Genomic DNA, 14,021 nt, shown 5'->3' on the forward strand with positions numbered 1-14,021 from the left:
CCTTTAATATTTCAATCTATTTTTAATTTTTATAGCCACATAACCACTAAGCACTGTGCTACTGAGCGAATACATGGCAGTAACCCAAGTATCTGGGATTACTAAAAAGAGAATTACAAGAAAACAGTTAAGTACCAATTTAAGATTTTCATTACCTTTGTATTTTTACAACGTTGATTTACTCTGAAAAAGTCCACCATATACTTGTGACGCTTAGAACTCAACTATCTTTTCATTCTATAGGTAAGGGAACAGATCTAGAATATTGTTATTAAAGTTAAAAGGCTAGTTAGTCACAGAGATGGGACCAGATACCACCTTAAGACTTTCTATAAGATTTCACAATCCTTAGAGAAAGAACTTGAAATACCAAGTTTCATTACCCAGAGCATTTAGATATACCAGAGGTTAAATCCACTACTCTAAGAAGAAAGATGATCCATCTTATGCCTTGGCCTCTGCTATAAAGTAAAGTAATCCTTGTGTGTGCTAAGTTGCTTCAGTTAATGTCTGACTCTTTACGACCCCGTGGACGGTAGCCCACGAAGCTTTGCCGTCTATGGGCTTCTCCAGGCAAGAATACTGGAGTGGGTTGCCATACCCTCCTCCAGGGGGTCTTCCTGACCCAGGGACTGAAACCAAGTCTCTTACGTCTTCTGCTTTGGCAGGAGGGTTTGCCACCTGGGAAGTAATCCCTAAGTGAATCCAATAAAAATGCTAGAAAAGGCTCACTGTGAGGCCAAGAAATTTTCCATGCTACAATCAGGTATTTTTCTATTTAGAGTCATAAATTATGGGCAAGTGGAATTCAACTAAGGCATACATTATGTACAAGGTCCTAATATAGTGTTACTGGTCATAGCATGAATATTATTTATAGATTTTATCTTTTTCATTACACGCATTATAGGAAAGCTAAACTTAATCTTGGTTCACAATGATTCTGAAATAAGACAGGGTAGGAAAAGCCTGAGGGTCAAAACACAATAGGAATTATAGCTGGGCTGCCGTCTATGGGGTCACACAGAGTCGGACACGACTGAGGCGACTTGGCAGCAGCAGCAGCAGAAAGGCTTAAAATACAGGTTTAATCATGTTAACAAGAGGTCAGTAATTATAACAAGTAAATTGAAGACATACATGTCTCCCAAAAGTCTTAACTCATACCATTGTTAAAACAAACTGTTAAAATCACAGCATTCTTTGTTACTCTTAGGGACCTTAACTTACCCCTTCTGTGAAACAGAAATGGTAGATATTCATACTATGTCTGAAGATAGGTGGCATCATGCCAAATTACTGGCAACCTGCTGGAAAAGCTCTTTTTAAAGAATGTAGTAAAATAACAGTCAATGGGATTGGTAATTTCATACAAAAATATAAAATCAAATGAGAGTAAGGACTCAAACAGATGTCTGTACATCAATGTTGGGACACTGCTTACAACAGCCAGAAGGTAGAAATATCCAAATGTCCACTGACAGATGAATGGATAACAAAATGTGTATATACATATAATGGAATATTATTCAGCCTTAAAAAGGAACGGAACTCTGATATATGATACAGCATGGATGAACTTTGAAAACACTATATCAAGCAAAATAAATCAGACAAAAAAGAACAGATATTATATGATTCCACTTCTTGAGAGACCTAGAAAATAAGATTCATACAGAAAGTAGAACAGTGGTTACTAGGGGGTGGAGGGAGGAGGAATGGAAAGTTCTTGTTTAATGGGTTAAGAAATTCAGTTTCAGAGATTTGAAAGTTCTGAAATGCAGTGGTAATGGTTGGGGGAAAATGTGAATATACTTAATGGCATTGAATTGCATACTTTAAGGCAGTTAAAATGATAAATTTTATTATGTAAGTTTTGATACAATAAAAAACTAATTGAGAAAAAATATATTTAAAAAATCATGAGAAATAGTAAATGGTAAGTTCTCTGATTTGGATTTTTCTAACACATGTCATCAAGTAAAAACAGACTTGGGTCCACCACCTCAAAGTCATTTACCCTGTGTGTTTATTACTCTATAATTCATGTCCACCATGATTATGAACGATGTATTTACATTAAGTACAAGTTCCAAACACAGAAATAGAGAAACTGAAGCAACGGATTTATGTCAACACAATTCCATCTGTTAACACTGTCCTTTGAACCCAGGGATGAAAGTCATGTGGTAGGGCTGGGAGCGTCACCTTGGCTGTGAAGTCCTACTTTCATGCCATAGGGCACTTCTGGAAGGAAGCTCTGGAATGACCAACTCTGACTACTTGCAGATTTCCTACTAGTCCTACAGAGGAAGTCATTCTTGTGTCTCACCTGCATGAGTTCCTGTTTTGAGACCTGGGGGCTGGCGAGTTGAAATCCAGTTCCAGGGAGTGATGTCATCTCAACTGAGCTATGATCCTGGTGACCTGCTCCCCATCCTGGTGTTGTTGCAGCCCTTCAGCTGGGGTTCAGGTTATAAGGGGACCAAAAAGGAAAATGGGGGAGTAGGATAACAGAACAAGGAAAAATGCTTGCACATTTCCTTCGTTCCACTGAAGCATTTTCTGCTTCCATTTAATGTGATGGGCGGACCTGACCAATGGCAGCTGGAAGCTGCACAGAGGCTCTCGGGGTGGGGATAGGCTCTGTCACAGATCTTGAAAATACAAAGAATTAAAACATACAGAAAACTTTCATTATGTTTGTGGCATCATTTGGAAACGGTGATTTACTCTTTCATCTTTGGATAAAGTTTAAAAAAAACAGGCATTAACTTAAAAAGTTTGTATTCTGTTGTAAACACAGTATGACTACAGGAGCAATATTAGCAACAGAAAGAAATAACAAACACAAATGTACAAGTACTCACGTTCTTTTGACACAATGTCAAGTAGATGAGAAGGTCAAATCTAGAAATCCTGTCAATACGTAACAAAATAGGATTGCCATTCAATCCCACTGAGATGAGATCCTTTGGTTCTTGGGATACTCAGCCAAAAAACTAAAACACAGTCAAACACAGTAAGCAGCAGAAATTGCTAACCTTTCAAAATGAAAGGAAGCGAGGTCTTTGAATAGAAAAAAAAAAAAATTGTAAGCAATTAAAACAAAGAGAGACTTCAATTTTTAGAGCATTTATTTTACATCATGATTCTTTAATTCTTATTAAGTTGATACAATTTGGGGAAATAAATACTCCCTTCCCTTTTTTGCTGCCTATGTATTAGTAGCAGTAGAAAGAACAGAATATGACAATAGGCAAAGGGTGTAGAAAGTGGAAAGAGAGAGAGAGAGCTGAGAGCTCATATGAACCCTACTGTTAGCAATACCAACCAAGAAAGTACAGAGTTGACAACAGAAAGTGTTTTTTTCTTACATGGACTTCAGAAAGAATGAATATGGGACCACATTTGATATACATTAATTATATAGCATTGTGGTTGAGGTTCCCTATCAGACATGATGTGTATCTTCTTTTTTTCCTCATTTTTTAAGCTTCATAGATGACATTACGTGTGAAGCACTTTTAGTATATATATCTTGGTTAGCGAAAAGCACAGTCAGCTGCCATGTAAGGGTCGTCCTTTCAAGTAACACTTCATTCTACACTCGGAGCTTCATCTCAGAGGACGTTCTTAAAGGGCATTCCTCTTTTAGTTGGGTTTACAACTCACCTGCACCACTAAATGCAGATAAAATAAAGATCACACCTTGGTTTGTATGTAACAGCCCCTTGCAAAGGGAGCCAATATCTTGTCCAGACACGAACTGTAAAGGAATTGTTCTCTCTCAGGCCTTTTCTCTCCATTTCCTCTAAAGCTCTTCATCTTAATGCTTGGTGTCCCATAAGTGAGTGTGAAGCAGAGCTGCCTCCGTGCTAGAGATGCCTGTTGCAGAGAAGGCCAGAATGTGTGCAGAGAACCCTGCGTTCTGTTCATCTCATCAGTTCTGCCCAATCCACAGGGGTAAAAAATGGATGAGATTTGATATCTTCAACACCAGCAACTCCAGCACCAAGCCGCTCCACAGGGTTGAACTGTAAGAGCTAAACAGGAAGGATTTAAGTGAGTAGTGGGAATCTAACTACAGGATCAAAGGAGAATAAAACCAGGAGGAAAGGAAACTACTTCTAAATTCAACCTCAATAACAAATGGACTTGATGACAGCCAACTGACTATATTTCCTTGAAAAAGGGTTATGTCTGTAACATTACTCTAGCTATGGAGCGGTGGGGAATATATCTGAGTTTATGGCTTTTCAAATGATATCACCGTGAGTAACTCACTTTGTTACGATATACTATATAGCTATAGTATATCTAGTAGTATATATCTAGTATATCTATACTATTTATCTATATATATACTATACTATATATCTATATACTATAGGATAGTTACACCTATCAATTTCCTACTCCAAAAGTATGATCGTGACATTAGTTAGATATTGCACCACATTCTGAGAGATCCAGCTACTCCTTTCATGGTTAGAAAGTCTGAAAGGCACACTAAGTGTTTCAACCTCTAGTGAATTATATATGCCCTGGGACTAAACTTTATCTGAGGTCTGAATGTGTGTGTTAGCCACTTCAGTCATGTCCAACTCTTCGTGACCCTATGAGCTGGGGCCCATCAGGCTCCGCTGTCTACAGAATTTCCCAGGCAAGAATGCCCCCCTCCAGGGCATCTTCCCAGCCTGGGAACGAACCTGCATCTGTTATCTCCTGCATTGGTGGGTGAGTTCTTAGCATTAGTGTCGCCTGGGAAGCCCAAGGTCTGAATAAGCAAATTCATATTCCAAAATTGCTTTCTTTCAAGGAGCTGACTCACATGGAACAATCTGATCCAATGAGGGAAATGTGTTTCAACTTCTTCACTAATAGGAATCAGGTCTAAAATAAGTTAATAATGTTATTTGCAACACGATTTGTTAAGAGTGGCAAAATATAAGTAGTCATACACAATAACAGATGACGCTGGTCATACTGAAAGAATGTGTTGCTTAAGACATTCATGTATCCTCAAATTTTTGTTTTAACAACTTTACTGAGAGATAATTTATATAGCACAAAATTTTTCTATTGCAAGCGTACAACCTAATGATTCTTAGCAAATTTGAAGAGCTGTGCAACTATCACCACAATCTAGTCTGAGATCACTTTGATCACCCTAAAAAGTTTCTTCATGTTGTTTGCAGTCAATCTACATTACCATCCCCACCCCCAGGCAACCACTGATTTGCTTTCTATCTCTATAAACTTGCCCCTTCTGGATATTTCATATAAATGAAATCATAAAACAGCTGCCTTCTTTCACTAAGATTAATGTTTGTGAGGTCCATCCGTGTTGTAGGTGTTGTAGAAGGTGTCAACAGTCTGTTCCTTTTCGTTTCTCAAGAGCATTCCACTATTTGGATATAACTACTTGGGCTTCCCTGTAGCTCAGATGGTAAAGAATCTGCCTGCAATGCAGGAGACCCAGGTTTGATCCCCGGGTCAGGAAGATCCCCTGGAGTAAGGGCATGGCAACCCACTCCAGTATTCTTGCCTGGAGAATCCCATGGACAGAAGAGCCTGGTGGGCTACAGGCCATGGGGCTGCAAAGAGTTGAACACGACTGAGCAACTAACACCACTACTACTATTTGGATATAACATATTTTGTGAATCTGTTCACCAGTTAATGGACATATGGACTTCCCAGGTTGTGGCTACAATTAATTGTATTGCTTTTAACATTTACATATATGACTTCCTGCAGACATGTATTTTCATTTCTTTTAAGGACATTCCTAGGAGTGGGAACAGTCAGTTGTGTGTTATAAGTTTATGTTTAGCTTTTTAAGAAACTACCAAACTTTTCTAAAGTATCTGTACCATTTTACATTCCTGTCAGCAATGTATGAGAGTTTCAGTTTCTCTATATCCTCATCAACACTTGATACTATCTTCTTTATATAGTCCTTCTAGTGGGTATTAATGATATCTTATTTTGGTTTTAATTTATATTCCCTAATGACTAATAACCGTTGAGCTTCACAGTTGGGAGGTTGTGGCTGGACGGCTCTGGCTTACCTGTAGTGTTTGTGTTGGGTTTAGGGGACTGTGAAGAGCCTAGGGGGAGGTGAGGTGTGTTTGGAGCCTATAGGCTCTGAAGAAGATTTGTAAGAAGGGTGAGTCGCCCTTAGGCTCCTCCATCAGCCAGCCGAGAGACAGAGGTCATCACAGAACGACTTCCAGCCCTGGTACTACATCCGAGACAGGGGACTCGGAAGAATACACAAAGCTGCCAGCGTAGGCAGTGTAGCCAAAGTCCACGAGGTTCTGTTGCTTGGAGAGAATGAGCTGAACGACAGGGACAAAATGAACAACTTTTGCCAACTGATTTCTCAATATACAGAAAAGAGATCTAAAACTTCTGAAAATAGCAACACAGCTTGAACATCAGGAAGTTCACGGGCCACGTATTGCTGAAGCCTCGCTTGGAGAATTTTGAGCATTACTTTACAGGAGCTACCCCGCGTCCGAGGTCAGGGGCAGCGGCCTAGAGTGCCAGGCTGCGACGGCGCAGTAACAGCCAAGAGGAGCTACCCCACATCCAAGGTCAGGGGCGGCGGCTGGGAGGAGACACCCCACGTCCGAGGTCAGGGGCGGCCGGGAGGAGCTACCCCGAGTCCGAGGTCAGTGGCGGCCGGAAGGAGCTATCCCGAGTACAAGGTCAGTGGCGGGCGGGAGGAGACACACCGCGTCCGAGGTCAGGGGCGGCGGCCAGGAGGGGCTACCCCGCATCCGAGGCCAGTGGCGGCCAGGAGGAGACACCTCGTGCCCGAGGCCAGGGGCGGCAGCTGGGAGGAGCCACCCATGCCCGAGGCCAGGGCCGGCGGCGGCAAGTTCGGGCCGGGAAGAGCAACCCGGCGAGCGGTGGCTGCACAGGCGCAGGAAGACCTAGAGGAGCTATCCCACGTTGAAGGTCAGGAACAGCGGCAGTAAGGAGATACCCCTCGTCCAAGGTAAGGAGCAGCGGCTGTGCTTTGCTGGAGCAGCCATGAAGAGATACCCCATGCCCAAGGTAAGAGAAACCCAAGTAAGATGGTAGGTGTTGCAAGAGGGCATCAGAGGGCAGACACACTGAAATCATACTCACAGAAAACTAGTCAATCTAATCACACTAGGACCACAGCCTTGTCTAACTCAATGAAACCAAGCCATGCCTGCAGGGCAACCCAAGACGGGCGGGTCATGGTGCAGAGGTCTGACAGAATGTAGTCCACTGGAGAAGAGAATGGCAAGCCACTTCAGTATTCCTGCCTTGAGAACCCCATGAACAGTATGAAAAGGCAAAATGATAGGATACCAAAAGAGGAACTCCCCAGGTCAGTAGGTGCCCAATATGCTACTGGAGATCAGTGGAGAAGTAACTCCAGAAAGAATGAAGGGATGGAGCCAAAACAAAAACAATACCGAGTTGTGCATGTGACTGGTGATAGAAGCAAGATCCGATGCTGTAAAGAGCAATATTGCATAGGAACCTGGAATGTCAGGTCCATGAATCAAGGCAAATTGGAAGTGGTCAAACAAGAGATGGCAAGGATGAACGTTGACATTCTAGGAATCAGTGAACTAAAATGGACTGGAATGGGTGAATTTAACTCAGATGACCATTATATCTACTACTGTGGGCAGGAATCCCTCAGAAGAAATGGAGTAGCCATCATGGTCAACAGAAGAGTCCGAAATGCAGTACTTGGATGCAATCTCAAAAACGACAGAATGATCTCTGTTCGTCTCCAAGGCAAACCATTCAATAACACAGTTATCCAAGGCTATGCCCCAACCAGTAACGCTGAAGAAGCTGAAGTTGAACAGTTCTATGAAGACCTACAAGACCTTTTAGAACTAACACCCAAAAAAGATGTCCTTTTCATTATAGGGGACTGGAATGAAAAAGTAGGAAGTCAAGAAACACCTGGAGTAACAGGCAAATTTGGCCTTGGAATGCGGAATGAAGCAGGGCAAAGACTAATAGTGTTTTGCCAAGAAAACGCACTGGTCACAGCAAACACCCTCTTCCAACAACACAAGAGAAGACTCTACACATGGACATCACCAGATGGTCAACACAGAAATCAGATTGATTATATTCTTTGCAGCCAAAGATGGAGAAGTTGTATACAGTCAATAAAAACAAGACCAGGAGCTGACTGTAGCTCAGATCATGAACTCCTTATTACCAAATTCAGACTCAAATTGAAGAAAGTAGGGAAAACCGCTAGACCATTCAGGTATGACCTAAATCAAATCCCTTATGATTATACAGTGGAAGTGAGAAACAGATTTAAGAGCCTAGATCTGATAGATAGAGTGCCTGAAGAACTATGGAATGAGGTTCGTGACACTGTACAGGAGACAGGGATAAAGACCATCCCCATGGAAAAGAAATGCAAAAAAGCAAAATGGCTGTCTGGGGAGGCCTTACAAATAGCTGTGAAAAGGAGAGAGGCAAAAAGCAAAGGAGAAAAGGAAAGATATAAGCATCTGAATGCAGAGTTCCAAAGAATAGCAACAAGAGATAAGAAAGCCTTCTTCAGCGATCAATGCAAAGAAATAGAGGAAAACAACAGAATGGGAAAGACTAGAGATCTCTTCAAGAAAATTAGAGATACCAAGGGAACATTTCATGCAAAGATGGGCTCGATAAAGGACAGAAATGGTATGGACCTAACAGAAGCAGAAGATATTAAGAAGAGGTGGCAAGAATACATGGAAGAACTATACAAAAAAGATCTTCACGACCCAGATAATCATGATGATGTGATCACTAATCTAGAGCCAGACATCTTGGAATGTGAAGTCAAGTGGGCCTTAGAAAGCATCACTATGAATAAAGCTAGCAGAGGTGATGGAATTCCAGTTGAGCTGTTTCAAATCCTGAAAGATGATGCTGTGAAAGTGCTGCACTCAATATGCCAGCAAATTTGAAAAACTCAGCAGTGGCCACAGGACTGGAAAAGATCAGTTTTCATTCCAATCTCAAAGAAAGGCAATGCCAAAGAATGCTCAAACTACCGCACAATTGCACTCATCTCACATGCTAGTAAAGTAATGCTCAAAATTCTCCAAGCCAGGCTTCAGCAATACATGAACCGTGAACTTCCTGATGTTCAAGCTGGTTTAGAAAAGGCAGAGGAACCAGAGATCAAATTGCCAACATCCACTGGATCATGGAAAAAGCAAGAGAGTTCCAGAAAAACATCTATTTCTGCTTTATTGACTATGCCAAAGCCTTTGACTGTGTGGATCACAATAAACTGTGGAAAATTCTTCAAGAGATGGGAATACCAGACCACCTGACATGCCTCTTGAGAAACCTATATGCAGGTCAGGAAGAAACAGTTAGACCTGGACATGGAACAACAGACTGGTTCCAAATAGGAAAAGGAGTACATCAAGGCTGTATATTGTCACCCTGCTTATTTAACTTCTATGCAGAGTACATCATGAGAAACGCTGGACTGGATGAAGCACAAGCTGGAATCAAGATTGCTGGGAGAAATATCAATAACCTCAGATATGCAGATGACACCACCCTTATGGCAGAAAGTGAAGAGGAACTAAAAAGCCTCTTGTTGAAAGTGAAAGAGGAGAGCGAAAAAGTTGGCTTCAAGCTCAACATTCAGAAAACGAAGATCATGGCATCCAGTCCCATCACTTCATGGGAAATAGATGGGGAAACAGTGGAAACAATGTCAGACTTTATTTTTGGGGGCTCCAAAATCACTGCAGATGGTGATTGCAGCCATGAAATTAAAAGATGCTTACTCCTTGGAAGAAAAGTTATGACCAACCTAGATAGCATATTCAAAAGCAGAGACATTACTTTGCTGACTAAGGTCCGTCTAGTCAAGGCTATGGTTTTTCCTGTGGTCATGTATGGATGTGAGAGTTGGACTGTGAAGAAGGCTGAGCGCTGAAGAATTGATGCTTTTGAACTGTGGTGTTGGAGAAGACTCTTGAGAGTCCTTTGGACTGCAAGGAGATCCAACCAGTCCATTCTGAAGGAGATCAACCCTGGGATTTCCTTGGAAGGAATGATGCTGAAGCTGAAACTCCAGTACTTTGGCAACCTCATGAGAAGAGTTGACTCATTGGAAAAGACTCTGATGCTGGGAGGGATTGGGGGCAGGAGGAGAAAGGGATGACCGAGGATGAGATGGCTAGATGGCATCACGGACTCGATGGACATGAGTCTGAGTGAACTCCGGGAGATGGTGATGAACAGGGAGGCCTGGCGTGCTGCGATTCATGGGGTCACAAAGAGTTGGACACGACTGAGTGACTGAACTGAACTGAACTGAACTGAATGACTAATAATGCTGAGCATCTTTTCATATACTTATTAGCCATTTATACAGCCTCCCTGGTGAATCTTTGACCATTTTTATACTGAGTTGTCTGCTTACTGAGTTAAAGGGTTTCTTTATACATTCTGAAAACACATCAGTTACTGGATGTCAATGTATTTTCTCCCAGTCTGTGGCCTGTCTTTTCAATCTTTTACTGTTAGCTTTTGAAGTGCAAATGTTTTTAATTTTAATGACGCCCACTTTATCATTTTTTTCTTTTACAGATCATATTTTGGTGTCACATATAATAATTCTTTTCCTAACCCAAGGTCATGAAGATTTTCTCCTATTTTTCCCTATGATTTTATAGTTTCAGCTCCACATATAGTCTATGAGCTACTTTGAGTTAATTTTTGCATATGATATGATTAAGAGTCTTAGTTCATTTTCATTTTAGCATGTTAATATTTTATTTTCCCAACACCATTTCTTGAAAAGACTGTTTTTCACCAAATTATCTTGGCATTTTTTATTGAAAAATCATGGGATGCAGAGGGGCGTGAGGGGGGGGTTCAGGATGGGGGTACAGTGCACCTATGGCTGATTCATGTCGATGTATGGCAAAAACCACCACAATATTGTAAAGTAATTATCCTCCGATTAAATAAATAATTTTTTTAAAGAAGAATAAGGAAAAAGAATATTTAAAAATGAGTATGGTTAATGCAGGAAGCCTAACATCCAACTAGTAGGTGTTCCAAGAAAAAGAAATACATGGAGGAGTGAAGAAACTGTCAAATAAATAATACTTTAAAAACTTTCCAGGACTGAAATAAACACATCTACAGATCAAAAAAACAAAACAGTCTACTACTCAGTTCCAGCCAAAGCCATACATATCATAACAGAACAAATTTTGAAGTATGAGTATTTCAGTAAAAAATTATCACTATAAATTTGTATTAAGCATTTTAAGTGCTGACTTTTAATTGATAGTACAGTATACAATTTCTCATCTGCTATCAGCTGTCAGGTTATTTCTATAGTCTCTAGTCTGCACATACTCTGTGCTAAATAAATGCTCAGTTCCAATTGAAAAAAAAAATTGTTTCAGATACTCTAGGTCCCTTGTCTTTTTAAAAAATTAATTAATTTATTTTAAATGGAGGCTGGTTACTTTACAATATTGTAGTGGCTTTCCCTATACATCGACACAAATAGCCACAGGTGTACAGGTGTCCCCCATCCTGAACCCTTCTCCCACCTCCCTCCCCATCCCATCCCTCAGCGTCATCCCAGTGCACCAGCCCTGAGCGCCCTGTCTCATGCATCGAATGTGGACTGGCAATCTATTTCACATACGGTAATATACATGTTTCAATGCTATTCTCTCAAACCATCCCACCCTCGCCTTCTCCCACAGAGTCCAAAAGTCTATTCTTTATCTCTGTGTCTCTTTTGCTATCTCGCATTTAGGGTCATCATTACCATCTTTCTAAATTCCGTAAATATGCATTAATATAGTGTATTGGTGTTTTTCTTTCTGACTTACTTCACTCTGTATAATAGGCTCCAGTTCATCCACCTCATTAGAACTGATTCAAATGCACTTTTTAATAGCTGAATAATATTCCATTGTGTATATGTACCACAACTTTCTTATCCATTCGTCTGCCAATGGACATCTAGGTTGCTTCCATATCCTGGCTATTGTAAACAGTGCTGCGATGAACATTGGGGTACACGTGTCCCTTTCAATTCTGCTTTCCTCGGTGTGTATGCCCAGCAGTGAGATTGTTGGGTCATATGGCAGCCCCTCCCTTGCCTTTTTAAAATACTCATTTCTGAAGTCAGCTAAACATTTCCCAATTTTGCTAATCTTTTCAAAGAACCAACTTGAGATTTAATTTGTCTCTTATTTTTATCTTCTAGCCAATGAAGATTTTCTCTTCACTGATTTCTGTTTTCTTTCTTCTGCTTGTTTTGGATTTATTTTGCTTTTTATAGTTTCTCTTTCTAGTTTCCTCAGTTCCAAGGTGAGATTTTCGTTTGAGACCATTCTTTTCCTATATAGATTTCTAAAGCCATACATTTTTCTCAAGAACTGATGTACCTGTATCCTGTAAATTTTGATATATTGTGGATTTGTTTTCATTCCATTTAAAACATTTTATGGCTTTTCTTGGGATTTCTTCTTTGACTCAGGCTGTTTAGAAGTGTGTTGTTTAATTTCTAAACATCTGTTATGGACTCACCAGATCTCTTTCTGTTGATGATTTCTAACAAAAAATTGTTACGGTCAGTGTATGCTACGTGATTTCAAGCCTTTCAAATACTGAAAATTGTTTATGGCACAGCAAATGATCCACCACAGAGAATATTCCGTGTGCATGTGATAAGAATGTATTCTACAATCACTGTTCTATACATGTCCGAGTTGTTTGATAGTGTTGTTCAAGTCTTCTCTATATCATTGCTGATTTTCTATCTATGATCATGAATAGGGTATTGAAGCCTCCATTTATTATTGGAATATCTACTTTTCCTTCAGTTCAACTGGGCTTTGCTTCATATGTTTTGAAACTGTTATTAGAGCATATACATTTATAATTGTTATATCTTTCTTTGTATTGATCCTCTCATCATTATAAAAAATCTTAGTCTCTGCTAAGTCTCATCTTCACATCTATTTTATCTGATATTTAATAAAACCACTTCATCTCTCTTGTGGTCAATGTTTGCATCGTTTATCTTTTCCCACCCTTTTTCTTTCAACCTATTTGTGTTTATTAATTTAAGTATGCCTCTCATACACTGATAATTGGATCTTTTTTATCCAGTGAACAATCTTTGTCTTTAGCTTCATATGCTTAGAGATTCACACTGATTGTCATTAACACGGTGAGTTCACATTTGCCATTTTGCTATGCTTTCTACAGTTACTGCCTTTTCTATTCCTCTTTACTGCCTTGTCTTGTGCCAAATACTTTTTACTGTACTGTTTCAGTTCCTCTATTAACTTACTATTTTTTGAGTGGTTGCTATCAAGACTATAATATGCTTCTTGATTTATCACAGTCTACTTCAGATTAATACTAACTTGCTTATTCCAGTGAAATGAAGAAATTTTGCTCTACTCTGGTTCTATTCCTTCTGCCTTCCTTTGTCTTAAATGTTGTATGGTTGTTGCTGTTTAGTCGCTAAGTCATGTGTGACTCTTTGGTGACCCCATGGAGTGTAGTCCACCAGCTCCCCTGTCCATGGGATTTTCCAGGCAAGAATACTGAAATGCGTTGCCATTGCCTTCTCCAGGGGATCTTCCCAACCCCAGGACCGAACCCAAGTCTCCTGCATTGGTAGGCAGATTCCTCACCACTGAGCCACCAGAGAAGCCCTAAATACTGTATATTATATCTATATGTCATTAAATACTACATATATAGTCATTGAATACTATATATTACATATGTTATAAACCTACCAGCATAATGTTATAAATATTGCTTTGCTCAACCTTGTTTTTTAAAAGAAGTTGAGCAGAGAAATGAGAAAAAAACATATTTAGTCTTCTCTATTAACGCATATTTATCTTTCTAACACTCTTCATTTCTATAAATTTAAGTCACTATACAGTAACTTTCAGCCTAAGGACTTCCTGTATTATTCCTCATAAGAC

At 40.0% G+C, this 14,021-nt stretch overlaps 1 protein-coding gene across 1 annotated transcript in view; it reads right to left on the minus strand.

The window, feature by feature from the left end:
- Positions 1-3,156: 3,156 nt before the first annotated feature.
- Positions 3,157-14,021, minus strand: part of RPS6KC1 (ribosomal protein S6 kinase C1) — a 211,964-nt gene continuing 201,099 nt past the window's right edge. The window contains exon 15 of the mRNA XM_052653436.1: positions 3,157-4,046. Coding sequence (XP_052509396.1) covers positions 3,936-4,046 — 111 coding nt within the window. The 3' untranslated portion in view covers positions 3,157-3,935. The remainder of the gene's footprint in view (positions 4,047-14,021) is intronic.

The sequence above is a fragment of the Budorcas taxicolor genome, chromosome 16 (genome assembly GCF_023091745.1).
Source record: "Budorcas taxicolor isolate Tak-1 chromosome 16, Takin1.1, whole genome shotgun sequence".
Classification (NCBI taxonomy): Eukaryota; Metazoa; Chordata; class Mammalia; order Artiodactyla; family Bovidae; genus Budorcas; species Budorcas taxicolor.